This window comes from Symphalangus syndactylus, chromosome 17, assembly GCF_028878055.3.
Source record: "Symphalangus syndactylus isolate Jambi chromosome 17, NHGRI_mSymSyn1-v2.1_pri, whole genome shotgun sequence".
NCBI classification, from domain to species: Eukaryota; Metazoa; Chordata; class Mammalia; order Primates; family Hylobatidae; genus Symphalangus; species Symphalangus syndactylus.
In genome coordinates, this window is record NC_072439.2 from 74,460,466 (window position 1) to 74,475,345 (window position 14,880).

Below are 14,880 nucleotides of genomic sequence, written 5' to 3' on the forward strand. Positions count from 1 at the left end.
ACTTCTAAAAATTGGAAATATTTCTTCCATTTTTAAAAAATTTAATAATTTTATTTAACCCAGTATGCTGAAATATTATCATTTGAATGCGAATCAATGTAAAAATTACCAGTGAGATATTTTCATTCTTTCTTATGTACTAAGTCTTAAAAATGTGGGGTGCACCTTATACTTACAAAGCTGGCTGCATTTCAGACTGGCTATGTTTCAGGGGTTTCGTAGCCACAAGTGGCTAGTGGCTCCTGGAAGGACAGCACAGCTCTGTACACTAGCACTGAAGAATCAGCATGGAAAGCATGATGCTAGGGGAGAGGAGGGCTCCCCTAGTGCACTTTAAACCCTGGCATCCTATCATACGTCATTTTTTAAATATTTATATCCAAACTTCTAACCTCTTTATTGGGTAAAGGCAACTGAGAAAACCCTACCATGAATGAACTAGAGACATACTTAGTGTGTAGTTTATTTGATAGGAAATTTTATTGGGATTGAAATACGTTCTAAAATCTCTAAGAAAAGAAACACATTTCAATCTGGCCTGTCACTTTACTAATGTAAATAGCTATGATTCTGTTTATACAGATTGGTTCCAATGACATAGCAGAGACCGAGTTTTATTCCTTTTACTATTTTTGTGATGAGTAGAATATAATCTCTGAAACTGAATTTCAGAGGATGATACGAGTTCTAAATTCATGTATATTGTATATATATGTATGTATATTTAAAATGTTTCCTTAACAATCCAAATTTCCAAGTTTCAGAATTATTATTAGATATTTAATACTACTATTACTAAGTATTTGAGTGAAATATCTGTTCTTTATAAAATTATTAACCTACTGAAGTTAAGAAAAGCAAGTGACTGTCACTTCTTAGCTGTGTGTCCTGCAGCAAGTTTCTTACTCTCTCATCTGCATTTTTGCAGATGATGTTATGTACTGAGAGGCAATTTGGGTGGTGGTTAAGAGCATGGACTCTGGAACCCTAGTGTTCAAATCCTTGCTCTGCTATTTACTAGCTGTATGTGTTTTGGCAAGTTATTAACGATCTGTTTCAATTTCATTGTCTTGTAAAGTGAGTCTTAAGTAGTTATAAGGATTAAGTGATTTATTATATGTAAAGTGCTTAGAGCAGTACCTGGCACATTGTGAGTGCTTTTGTGTTTTATAAGTGATTTCTTTTTATTTATAAAATTTTCGCAGGTAAGGCACATAAATAATACTCATTAAATATGTATTTTAAAGTTGCTTAAAGTCTTTAGTTAACACATCAAAGAGTTATGGCTAAATCTATAAGTGTATTTATACAGGTTTTTAATCAATATTAATCTTAACCAATGGGAGAAAAGCTGCATTTAGTTGATAAAATGAATATATGCAAAGTAGTTTGGCCAATTAAAATTGACAAATGCAGATAAGCATTAATTTGTGAAAATTAGATTATAGCTTTCTTGAAGCCACCTGTAGCAACTATTGTAAACATTTTCATCTTTCAAATGAAAGTAAATGAATTTTATAGAAAATTTTAGAAAATTAATTTGTTATTTATGGTTATGTCACTTTTAATAGACAATATACGTAAGAAGCAGCTAAAATACCTTTAAGACATTAATGTTGTCTTCTCAATTGCTTGTTTCTGTTCTAACAGATTACCCATTCTGTTTCCACAAGCAATGTAATTGGATTTACTAAGCATGTTCATGTTCAGCGCCCAAACTCTACTGGTGGGCGCTCTCAGTACTCCTGGTTTCAATCTGTACGTCATTCTGCTTTCCTAGCTAGTTTTTCAGAGATACTAGAAGGAAATACTGATTGTTCAAATTTCAAAAAAGTTCCTTCCAAGTCATCTTTGACATTTGTGAAGAATTAGGAGATTTGCCAACCACTAATGGAAACAAGCCTCATGAAGTTTAATGTCAGCTTATTAGCTATTTAAAATTTGTATTTGTGGGAAAAAAAAAGGAACATATTTTTTCTTCAAGGAATCACTTATTTGGTGGGTGGGAACGTTGGAATTCACAATATTATGACTGCTTTGAATTAATAACAATTTAGGTTTAATAGAGTTTCTTAAGTCCAGAAAAAATAAGTTCCATTAGAAATTTTCTTATTTAGGAAAATTATCATTTTAAACAATAGTAATTGTCATGAGTAGTGGATTTATATTCCAAATCTGATTCTTAATGTTAGATTTATAGCATTTATAGAAAATTATGCTTTTAATAAGCCAAATCATAAAAGTTCCATGTGAGGAAAGTGTAAACTTTTATATTATACATTTATATCATCATTTTGTTGATACTTGAATGGTTATACTTCATCAACCCAGCTTTTTAAATGCTTCATTTTACAATCTTGTGGATGAGAACTTACAGCCAACTACCTTACTAGCTCTTACAGTTAGCCATTTATGTATGTTAAAATAAAACAGTAGCCTTATAATTTATTTTGATTTACAGTTATTCTTGAGTCTTTGCATGTTATTTGTTAGAGTTGTTTTATTTTAAAATTTTTAAGACTTCTCAGGGATGTAAAACTTAGCAATTTAATAATCACTGTTATCCAGAAGGATTGCTGTTTCACTCAATTTTTATATAGAACAAAATTTAAAAAATTATTTAAAAATATTTTTTAGAGATGGGGGTCTTGCTAAGTTGCCCAGTCTGGTCTCGAACTCTTGGCCTTAAGCAATCCTCCCACATCAGCCTCCTGAGTAGCTGAGATTACAGTGGAACAAAATTATATATATACATATACACTCTCACACTCACATATGTACTCTGAGTTGTACATATATTACAAACACTCTTTGAGAGTGTGTGGCTTAATTTTAGAAAATTATTTCCCATGAAGTGATTTCATTCCTCTTAATTCTGCTTTATGAACTAAGAAGAAACTTTGTTTGCCAATTTATAATTTTTTCGTTTATAACCTGAAACACTGAATCATTAATATTTCATAAAACAAAGTTAGGTATCACTACTAGCAATAGGCCAATATCTGTTCAGTTGAGTTAATATCTAGTTAACTAGTCTAGCTATTTGGCTTTGTTTTCAGAATGCTATAATAGTTTTCTTTTTTCTCCCTTTTCCATTCCCCTAACTTTAAAGAGTTTAGAATTGTCAGATGTCTTGTACTTAATTGTTACAGTAATTTGTAAAATGTAAAAATAATAGGCATGATACTGAACTGTATTTTACAATTTTTTTAAAGGAAAATTTAAAATATGAAATGTTTGTTTTGTCTTTACAGGGTATCCCTTCTCCCTCCCTTGTCAGCCTTCCTTCCTTCTTTGAAAGGAGAAGTCATACGTTAAGTAGATCTACAACTCATTTGATATGAAGCGTTACCAAAATCTTAAATTATAGAAATGTATAGACACCTCATACTCAAATAAGAAACTGACTTAAATGGTACTTGTAATTAGCACTTGGTGAAAGCTGGAAGGAAGATAAATAACACTAAACTATGCTATTTGATTTTTCTTCTTGAAAGAGTAAAGTTTACCTGTTACATTTTCAAGTTAATTCTTGTAAAAAATGATAGTGATTTTGATGTAATTTATCTTTTTGTTTGAATCCGTCATTCAAAGGCCAATAATTTAAGTTGCTATCAGCTGATATTAGTAGCTTTGCAACCCTGATAGAGTAAATAAATTTTATAGGCGGGTGCCAAATACTGCTGTGAATCTATTTGTATAGTATCCATGAATGAATTTATGGAAATAGATATTTGTGCAGCTCAATTTATGCAGAGATTAAATGACATCATAATACTGGATGAAAACTTGCATAGAATTCTGATTAAATAGTGGGTCTGTTTCACATGTGCAGTTTGAAGTATTTAAATAACCACTCCTTTCACAGTTTATTTTCTTCTCAAGTGTTTTCAAGATCTAGCATGTGGATTTTAAAAGATTTGCCCTTATTAACAAGAATAACATTTAAAGGAGATTGTTCCAAAATATTTTTGCAAATTGAGATAAGGACAGAAAGATTGAGAAACATTGTATATTTTGCAAAAACAAGACGTTTGTAGCTGTTTCAGAGAGAGTACTGTATATTTATGGTGATTTTAGCCACTAGCAAATCTTGATTTAGTTTGATAGTGTGTGGAATTTTATTTTGAAGGATAAGACCATGGGAAAATTGTGGTAAAGACTGTTTGTACCCTTTATGAAATAATTCTGAAGTTGCCATCAGTTTTACTAATCTTCTGTGAAATGCATAGATACGCGCATATTCAACTTTTTATTGTGGTCTTATAATTAAATGTAAAATTGAAGATTCATTTGCTATTTCAAAGTGTGATATCTTTCACAATAGCCTTTTTATAGTCAGTAATTCAGAATAATCAAGTTCATATGAATAAATGCATTTTTATTTCCTATTTCTTTTAGGGAGTACTACAAATGTTTGTCACTTAATTTTCAAGTTTCTATTTTAATAGTTAACTGACTATAGATTGTTTTCTATGCCACGTATGTGCCACTTCTGAGAGTAGTAAATGACTCTTTGCTATATTTTAAAGGCAATTGTATTAGTAAGAACTTTGTAAATAAATACCTAAAACCCAAGTGTATTTTATGTCTCATGTATTAATTTCTTCAGGGAAATTTTCATAGGCAAATATGAATGCTTGCATCAACGTATGCTCTTTTGTGTACTTGCTTGCTTACTTGTTTATTCCTTCCTCCATTAATTTTTTTGATCATTTTATTTTATGAGGCTATCTGTAAGTTAGGAATTTTTAATCTGGAATCTACTTTGTGAAATCTAGATAGTGAAATCCTATGATGTTTTATGCAAAAATTTTGTGTTTATGTGCATATATGCATTTTTCTGGCAGAAAATACACAATTGTTATTTTTTTGGAGGTGGAACTGTTATTTTCCCCCAAAAGAGTGGGGTTTCCAGAGACAAGAAATGACATGAGATAAGGAATAAAGCTAGAAATGTATTGACTATACACTGGCAAAATATAGCAGGTAGTTAATTTTAATTTGAAAGGGAATGTTTCTGGTTTTTTACTGTTATCTATCTGCCTTAGGTTTTTAGACTATCCTTGTTATCAGATGAAGACAGTTTGCATGTATCATGTGTAAAATTAGGATTCTGTATCATGCATGGATATTAAATATAATTAACTTCTCTATTGAGAAAATCATAATTTAGGTTTTTATTAAGAGCATTTTTAGTTTCTTTAAGGCATTGAGGTCATGCAATAGTGTTTTTTTCCAAGAATCCAAGGTTAGTTCAATATTGGAAAATTTACCAATATGACTTACACTGACAAGTTAAAGAAGAAAGACGTGATTTATCAATAGGTTCCAAAAGGTTGTTTACAGAATCTTAGCCACTGTTCTTAATAAAATTCTAAGGACTTTTGGTACCATGTCTGAGTAAGCTACTACATTTAGAGTGCATGTTCTTCTAACAGAAACATCAAGCATTTCTTTATGAAATATAACCAAGAAATAATTTTCATATATAACTGAGGTTAAAAGAATAATCTAGAAATCCTCAGATATGAGAAATTAAGAACCAAAGCCATAATGCTAAGTGTAGACTGATACCAAAGACTAGTTGAAGGGATTTGAGACTAATATATAAGCCTTAAAATGCTGGAACGTTGATCCCTGACTCAGCCTAGCTGAAGGTAAGATCTTAGTTAAAAGCAAAAGAAGAAATAAAAAGGCATGAGGAGAGTAAAGAGATGAAGTAAATAGAATGTGTACTTCAGGAACTGGAAATAATAGATCAATCAAAAAGATAATATATTTATAAGAAAGAACTCATACTGAATAATAGACATGACTTTTTAAAATAAACAAGCTTGATTGGAAAAAGAATCAAGTTGGACTTCTAGAAGTAAAAATAGAGACCTCGCTGAAGAGAAAAGTAGTGAACTAATAGATAGATTTCAGAAAATTACCCTCACAAACCATTGAAAAGTACTAAGAAGTGTTTAAGAGATGTAAAAAATGGAACATGAATATCCAACAACCTATAATAGGATATCTGGAGAGAAAAAATAATAGAAGGGGGTAGAAAGCAATATTTGAAGAGTTGAGAGTTTTCTAAAAATAGAAAAACATGGAACTTAAAATCACGCATGAGCATTAAGTATTGAGCAAAGTCAATTAAAAAATTCTCACTGAGAACGTTATAGTCAGTATAGGAGAAAAATAAATGGAGAGTGCTAACATGTTTATGAATAGAAAGATGTGAAAAGGATGTGAGTTTTCATCAATTTAACCAATACACTTAAATTCAACTGAAAGCTTAGTGGATTTTTTTTATGGAACTTAATACAAACTAAGTCAATATAAACAAAGTTAAAAACAAGTCACAGAAAAATGTAACTCAAAACAAAGGATTTACATTTAGAGTGTAAGGAAAACTCCAGTCTCTAAAAACAACCTAATAGAAAAATTGCCAGAAGATAGATGGTTTGCAGAAAATGAGAAGTTACCATTAAACATGTAAGACTATCAACCTTAAAAGAGAAAGTTCATTAAAATTACACTAACATACCATTTTTAATCATTAGAAATCCAAATATTTGACAATGTTTCTGCTGGTGGGGCTGTGGGTAAATGTACTCTTACATATGTCTGTTGTGAATATAAAAATGACTGCAACCTCCATGGAGGGAAATTTAGTACAGGCACACCTCAGATATACTGCAAATTTGGTTACAGACCACCACAGTAAAGCAGCTATCTCAATAAAGTGAGTCACATGAATTTTTGGTTTCCCATTGCATATGAAATTATGTTTACACTATATGTAGACTATTAAGTGCAATAGCATTATGTCTAAAAAACAATGTTCATGCCTTAATTTAAAAATACATTGCTTACAAAAAAAGTTAAAGATCATCAGAGGCTTCAGTGAGTCGTAATCTTTTCTGGTGGAGGATCTTTAAAATATTTTTTATTTCTAATTATGGATACATAATATTTGTATTATGTATATTTGTATATTGATGGGTCCATGTGATATTTTTTCTTTTTAAAACTTCTAAGTTTTTCTTTTTTTTTTTTTTGAGACAATCTCACTCTGTCTCCACAGCTTCATCTTCACCACTTACATTCTTTATGTTCTTTCTGCTGCTTTTCTTGAACCTCCTGAACAAGTTACCTTTGCCTTAAGGTTCTTCTCAAAGAACTATCTAGCAGCAAAGGCTTATCCTTGTTCAAAAACAATTGCAGGCTTAACTAAAGGCTTAGTTGAAGCATCTTTAGATATTGTAGTAAGCTCACCTTTAAATCTGATGGTACCACGTGTATTAGTCTTTTCTTGCACTGCTATAAATACCTGAGACTGGATAATTTATAAAGAGAAGAGATTTAATTGGCTCCTAGTTCTGCATGGCTGCACAGGAAGCATGGTGGGATCTGCTTAGCTTCTGGGGAGGCCTCAGGAAACTTACAATCATGGCAGAAGGTGAAGGGGAAGCCAGCACTTCAGATGGCCAGAAGCAGGAGGGAGGGAGAGAGACGGGGAAGGTACTACACACTTGTAAACAATCAGATCTCATGATAACTCTTACGAGAACAGCACCAGGGGGATGGTGCTAAACCATTCATGAGAAACTGTCACCAGGATCCAATTACCTCCCACCAAGCCCTACCTCCAGCATTGGGGTTTACATTTCAACATGAGATTTGGGCGGGGACACAGATCCAAACCATATCAATATGCAATAGACTTTTCCCCTTCTTACAGAAAAATTGGTGTATAATAATTACTGTTCTACAATCTTGCTTTTATCACTTCAAAATATATTCTGGAAATCACTCTATATCTGTATATAAGTTCTTCATTTCTTTTTACAATTGCAGAGTACTCCACTGTGTGAGTGGACTCTATTTTATTCACCCAATCCCCTATTGATGAACATTAGTTGCTAGTGTTCTACTACAACAATGATGCTGCAAGTTTTATGAATAGGTCATTTTGTATTTCTGTTAGCATATTTTGCAAAAAAAAAAAAAAAAACTACATGTGGGATTACTAGGTCAAAAGATCAGTATATAATTTTGGTAGATATGGGCATATTTTGTTTTATTGCACTTAGCAGCTGATACTGCGCGTTTGACAGACTGGAGATTTGTAGCAATGCTGCATTGAGCAAGTCTATTAGCACAGTGTTTCCAACAGCATGTGTTCACCTCATGTGTCTGTGTCACATTTTTGTAATTCTTGCAATATTTTATGCTTTTTCATTATACCTGTTTTGGCGATCTGTGATCAGTCATCTTTGATGTTACTGTAATTATTCTGGGGCACCACAAACTGCAACCATCTAAGACTGAAAACTTGATCGGTAATTGCTGTGTGTGTTCTGACTGCTCCACTGAACAGCTGTTCCCCAATCTCTCCCTCTGCTTGGATCTCCCTAATTCCTGAGACGCAATATTGAAATTAGGCTAATTAATAATTAATCCTACAATGGCCTCTAAAAAATCAAAAGCTAGGAATTACTAAACTTAGGGAGGCATGTTGAAAACAGATAGATTGAAAGCAAGGCCCCTTGTGCTATAGTTAGCCGAGTTGTGAATGCAGAAAGAGTTACTGAAGGAAATTACAAGTGCTATTCCATTGAACATGTGAATAATAAGAAAGTGAAACAGACATTGCTGATACGAAGAAAGTTTGAATGGTCTAGAGAGAAGATCAAACTAGCCACAACAGTCCCTTAAGCCAAAGCCTAATCCAGAGTAAGTCCTTAACTCTTTCAATTCTATGAAGGATGAGAGAGATAAGGAAGCTGCAGAAGCCTGAAGCTAGCAGAGTTTGGTTCGTGAGGAAAGAAATGGTCTCCAAAACATAAAAGTGCAATGTGAAGCAGCAAATGCTGATAGGGAAGCTGCAGCAAGTTATCTAGAAGAGCTGGCTAAGATAACTGAAGAAGGTGGCTATGCTTAATAACAGATTTTCAATGTAGACGAAACAGCCTTCTGTCGGAAGAAGACGCCATCTAAGACTTTCTTTTTTTTTTCTTTTCTTTTTTTCTTTGATATGGAGTTTCACTTGTTGCCCAAGCTGGAGTGCAATGGTGTGATCTCGGCTCACGGCAACCTCTGCCTCCTGGGTTCAAGCAATTCCCCTGCCTCAGCCTCCCAAGTAGCTGGGATTACAGGCACGTGCCACCACGCCCTGCTAATTTTTTGTATTTTTAGTAGAGATGGGGTTTCACCATGTTAGCCAGGCTGGTCTCGAACTCCTGACCTCAGGTTATCCACCCACCTTGGCCTCCCAAAGTGCTGGGATTACAGGTTTGAGCCTCCTCGCCCAGTCAGTCTAAGACTTTCATAGCTAGATAGAAGTCAATGCCTGTCTTCAGTGCTTCAAAGACAGGCTGACTCTTTTGTTAGGGGCTAATATAGCTGGTAACTTGAAGCTATGTTCATTGACCATTCTGAAAATCCTAGGGCCATTAAGATTATGCTAAATAGACTTTGCTTGTGCTCTATAAATGGAATAACAAAGCCTGAATGAGAGCACATCTTTTTATAGCATGGTTGATTATTTTGAGCCCACTCATGAGACTCTTGAGTGGTTTCTTGAGATGGAATCTACTCCTGGTGAAGATGCTGTGAACATTGTTGAAATGACAAAGGATTTAGAATATTACAGAAACTTAGTTGATAATGCAGAGGCAGGATTTGAGAAGACTGACCTCAACTTTAAAGAAGTTCTGCTAGGGGTAAAATGCTATCAACAGCACTGCATGCTACAGAGAAATCTTTCATAAGAAGAAGTCAATTACTGTGGCCAACTTCATTGTTGCCCTATTTTAAGAAATTGCCACTGCCTCCCAACCTTCAGCAACCACCAGCCTGATCAGTCAGCAGCCATCAACATTGAGGCAAGACCCTCCACCAAAAATAGACAAATGGGATCATATCAAGCTAAAAGGCATCTTTACAGCATAGGAAACAATCAACAAAGTGAAGAGACAGTCACAGAATGGAAAAATATTTGCAAACTACCCATCTGCCAAGGAATTAATAACCAGAATATATAATGAGCTTAAGTAATTCAATAGGAAAAAAAATCCAATTTTAAAATAGGTGAAAGATTTGAATAGATATGTTTCAAAAGAAGACATACAAATGGCCAACACGTATATGAATAAAAACATCACTAATCAAAGAAATGTAAATCGAAATTACAATGAAACATCATCTCACCCCAGTAAAAATAGCTTTTATAAAAAGAACAAGCACTAAGGGATGCTTTTTCGAGAACATAAAGTGTGACCCTTGTACATTGTTGATGGGAGTGTGCATACAACCACTGGAGAACAGTATAAAGTTTCCTCAAAAAAGCTAAAAATGGAACTATCATATGATCCAGCAATCCCACAGCTGTGTATATATTTAAAAGAAAGGAAATTAGTATATCAAAGAGATGTCTGCACTCCCATGTTTACTGTAGCACTATTCACAATAGCCAAGATATGGAATCAACCTAAGTGTCCATAAACAGATCAATGGATAAAGAAAACGTGGTATATATACACAATGGAGTACTATTCAGCTGTAAAAAAGAATAAAACTCTGTCATTTGCAACCACATGGATGGAACTGGAGGACATGTTAAGTCAAATAAGCTAGGCACAAAAAGGCTAATATTGCATGTTCTCACTCATATGTGGGAGCTAAAAATTAAAAGTTGAACTCATGGAGATAGAGTGACGGTTACCAGAGGCTGGGAAGGGTAGTGGGAAAGGAGGTATAAAGAGGAGTTGGTCAATGGGTACAAAGATACAGTTAGATAGAAGGAAAAAGATCTATTGTTCAGCAGCACAATAGGGTGACTATAGGTAACAATAAATGGTAAAACGTAAAAAGTTTCAGGAGGTTTGAGTTTGAATAAACTATTTTGGCTTACTTTGAAAGAGGCCATTTTGGGATTGGTGTTTGGTTTTGAGGCCCAGACATCAATCAAAGCTGACCATTGAATGCCTGGTATTTTGTCTTTCCACTCTTTTAAGCGTTCCTTTTAAGCATATTATTGTTGACATTTTAAAAGTCCCATCATGGCTTTTTTGATTCTGTTATTCTTGGTGAACTTAGTAATTTATAAACGTACACATAAAAATTACAGGAATATAATGAGTATACATAGTAAGAGTTTTGCCAGGAAGATGTAGACAGTTACATGATCACCATAAAGGGACCACTTCAGTTGGTCAAATATTGTGCTTATAAATGTGTCAGGTTCCTCCCTAAGCAGAGGCTAGGAAGAGATCATATTAATGACCTCAGAATATGTACTGTGCGAAGTGACTTTCCATAATTTGATAAGACAGAGAACATCCTTAGACAAGTTTTCGTTAGGTACCTAAGGATGCACCATGAATCATCGTTACGTTTTCATGAAGGATAGCACAAGTTTGCAGTTAAGTGATTTTATCAGTCCGTTTCTTGCTTATAGAATTTTCGAAGTCTAACACTGTTTTTTTTTTTTTTTTTTTTTTTTTTTTTTGTCTTCTCTTTTCGTTTGGTCTAAGCTGCGAGTGTTTCTGCTAGTATAACATTCTCGGAATCCTTGTAAACTCCTATATATGGCATGCAATTTACTCCATTAGTCAAGAGACCTTTCACATATCTTTTCTGGATAATCCGATCTCTACTCCTGGCTTCTGATGACAAAGCTGAGTCACGTGCCTAATCTCTTCACAAAGATTTCAGGAGGCTTGGATAGGGACCTCTGACTGAATCCTGATTGTTTTAGCCTCCCCCACTGCCCCCCGTATAACTGTAGGACACAATGTGGCTAAGTTTCCTGCCACTGTATAAAAATTTTAGTTTCCAATTTCTCATTTCTCCCCAGCACACATTTAATGTATTCCTGCCTGCAGTCTGTTTTTGATGATGTATGTATTCTGACATCATGTGGGCCCTCTCTACAGGATCCTCACTTCCTTCTGAGTGCTCACTAGCAGAGTTGTTAATATTCGTATTTCTAGTAACAGTTTATTCAAGGCAATCTAGGCTTTTCCCCCAGGATATTTTGGTTTTTGCTTATATTTTTTAATTGACAAAAATTGTATATATTTATGGTTTACAAAATGCTGTTTTGAAATATGTATACATCATGGAATGGCTAAATGAAGGTAGTTAACATGCATTACCTCATATACTTGCAATACTGGCATACATACTGGCTTTTCCATTTTGCTTTTCGTAATTCTTTTAGCCTCTTCCCACTGACCAATTCAAAAGTCACTCCCACATTTTGAAGTATTTGTTACAGCAACACTCCACATTTGATACCAAAACCTGTATTAGTTTCTTACTGCTGTTGTAACAAATTACCGAGTGTAGTGGCTAAAACACAAATTTATTCTCTTGTAGTTTGGAGATAAGAAGTCCAAAATCATGAGTCTGACTGGCCAAAGTCAAGCTATCAAGAGGGCTTGTTCCTTCTGGGGGTTCTAGGGGAGAATTTGTTCCTTGCCTGTTCCAACTTTTGGAGGCTGCTGGTATTCCTTGGCTTGTGACTGTATCATTCCAATCTCTACTTCTGTCATACATCACCTCCTTTGTAGACAAATCTCTTACTGCCTCCCTCTTACTATAAGGACACTGGTGATTACATCAGGCCCACCTGGATAATCCAGGATAATTTCCCCATTGCAAGATCCATAACAATCACATCTACAAAGTTCCTTCACCATCTAACATATTCATAAGTGCCTAGGCTTGGATGTCAACATATTTGGAGAATCATTACTCAGGGTATCACAGGCTTCCTGGCATTTGGTTAGAGTGGTGGAGGCATGTGTCATCATCGGTAGTCCAGTGCAGGGTTGTTCACATGGTAGCAGTTCTAGGGTTCCAAAAAGCAAATACTTTTAAAATCTCTGCTTATGTTATTTTTCCTGTGGTCTCTCATTGGCCAAAACGAATCGCGTAGCTGAAACTAAAGTCAATGTGGGAAGGTACTACCATCCAGAGGTGTGGGTGCTGGAAGATGCGTGCAAATGAGGACTCATTACTGCAACAGAGTAGTACAATACAAACACATTTCTAGAAAAACACAACTTAATGAAATAGAAATAAAAAACTTAAATATTCATGTAAACACCAAAGAAATAGAATCCACATTTAAAATCATTCCTAAGGCCAGCTGTAGTGGCTCACACCTGTAATCCCAGAACTTTGGGAGGCCAAGGTGGGTGGATCACTTGAGGTCAGGAAGTTCAAGACCAGCCTGGCTGGCCAACATGGTAAAACCCCATCTCCACTAAAAATACAAAAATTAGCTGGGCATGGTGGTAGCACCTGTAATCCAGCTACTTGAGAGCCTGAGGCATGAGAATCACTTGAACCTGGAAGCCAAGGTTGCAGTGAGCCAAGATTGTGCCACTGTGCTCCAGCCTGTGTGACAGAGCAAGACTCTGTCTGGAAAAAAACAAAGAATCATTTCTAAAAAGAAACCATCAGGCCTAGATGGCTTCACTGGTGAATTCTATCAAATATTTAATAAACAATTAATCTTACAAATTCTTACAGAGACTAGTGAAAGGGAACACTTCCCAACTCATTTTTTGAATTCTGGATAACTTCACACATTTTTAAGAAAGGCTAATATTTGTGAAAATACATGCAAAATTTCAAAAGAAAATATTAACAAAATCTTATAATATATACTAAGAATTATATATCATGACCAAGTTGGGCTTATGCCAGGAATGCAAGGGAATGCAAGGTTATTTAACTTTAGATAATTCATCAGTATATTTTCATACTTAATAAAGGAAAAAATTACATTATCTCAATAGTTTTAGACAAAACATACTATAAATTCAACATCCATTATAATAAAACCTCTTTGCAAACTAGGAATAGAAAGGGACATCCTTAATCTAATAAAGGTTATCTACAAAAATACTATAACACACATCATATCTAATGATGAAACATTGGCAACATCTCTTTTGATATCAGGAAGGAGAAAAGAGTACTTGTTCTATCACCTGCAATCAACATTTTACTGCAGTCTCAAGCAGTGCTGTATTGCAAGAAAAAGATACGGTATGAGAATTAGAAAGGAAAAAACCAATATTCTTATTATTCAAAGATGATATGATTGCTTAGATAGAAAATTATAAATAATCTGGAAAAAGCTTAGGTTAAATTCTGAAACAAAATCAATATACAAATAGATACCAGCCACAAAGAAGTAAAAATATCTTTTCCTAAAAGATACTTGTTACAATAGCATTAAAACCATTGAAATACTTAAGAATAAGTCTAATAAAAGATATACAAAATCTCTACAGAGAAGACTGTGGAACTTTATTTACAATAATTAAAGAAGACTTTAATTGATATGATTGTCAGGATTGGATGCCTCAGTGTTGAAAAATACCAGTTTTCCCCAAACCGAACAAATTCAAATAAGGCAAATAAAAATACCAACGGGCTGTGTGTGTGTGTGTGTGTGTGTGTGTCTGTGTGTGTGTGTGTATAAAACATGACTAATTGTTTCTAAAATTTATACGGAAATACAAAGGGTCAAGAATGATGAATACAGTTACAGAAGTGAGAGGATCTGTTTTATCAGATGCAAGGTTTATTATAGAGCTGTAGTAATCAAAACTGCAGTGCTGGAAGTCTTGGTGTATTGAACACAAATGAATTAGTAGATCATACGTGAAACCCCCAAACCGGCAGCATTATCGTTGTAAAACAGTGCGTGAAAAACAGCCTATTCAATAAATGGTGCTGAGAAAAACTGGTATTTTTTTTTTTTTTTATAAGAAATGTTGTGTTTAATGGTAAAGCTTAGCACACCCCAGCACCAGGAATGGCACGGAGTCGCAGCAGCAGGGACGGACAGGTGGCTGAGCC

General features: G+C 34.3%; 1 protein-coding gene across 16 annotated transcripts in view; it reads left to right on the top strand.

Annotated features, from left to right (window-relative positions):
- The window catches only part of ECT2 (epithelial cell transforming 2), a 69,528-nt gene extending 64,945 nt beyond the window's left edge, over positions 1-4,583 (top strand). For 14 of the 16 annotated variants that reach the window (XM_063621682.1, XM_063621684.1, XM_063621687.1 and 11 more), the window contains one exon: positions 3,255-4,583. In XM_063621682.1, the coding sequence (XP_063477752.1) occupies positions 3,255-3,344 (90 nt within the window). In that variant the 3' untranslated portion in view covers positions 3,345-4,583. Of the gene's footprint in view, positions 1-1,650; positions 2,055-3,254 lie in introns of those variants that run through there. The other 2 variants (XM_063621676.1, XM_063621675.1) reach the window with 2 other exon arrangements.
- The last annotated feature ends 10,297 nt before the right edge of the window (positions 4,584-14,880 follow it).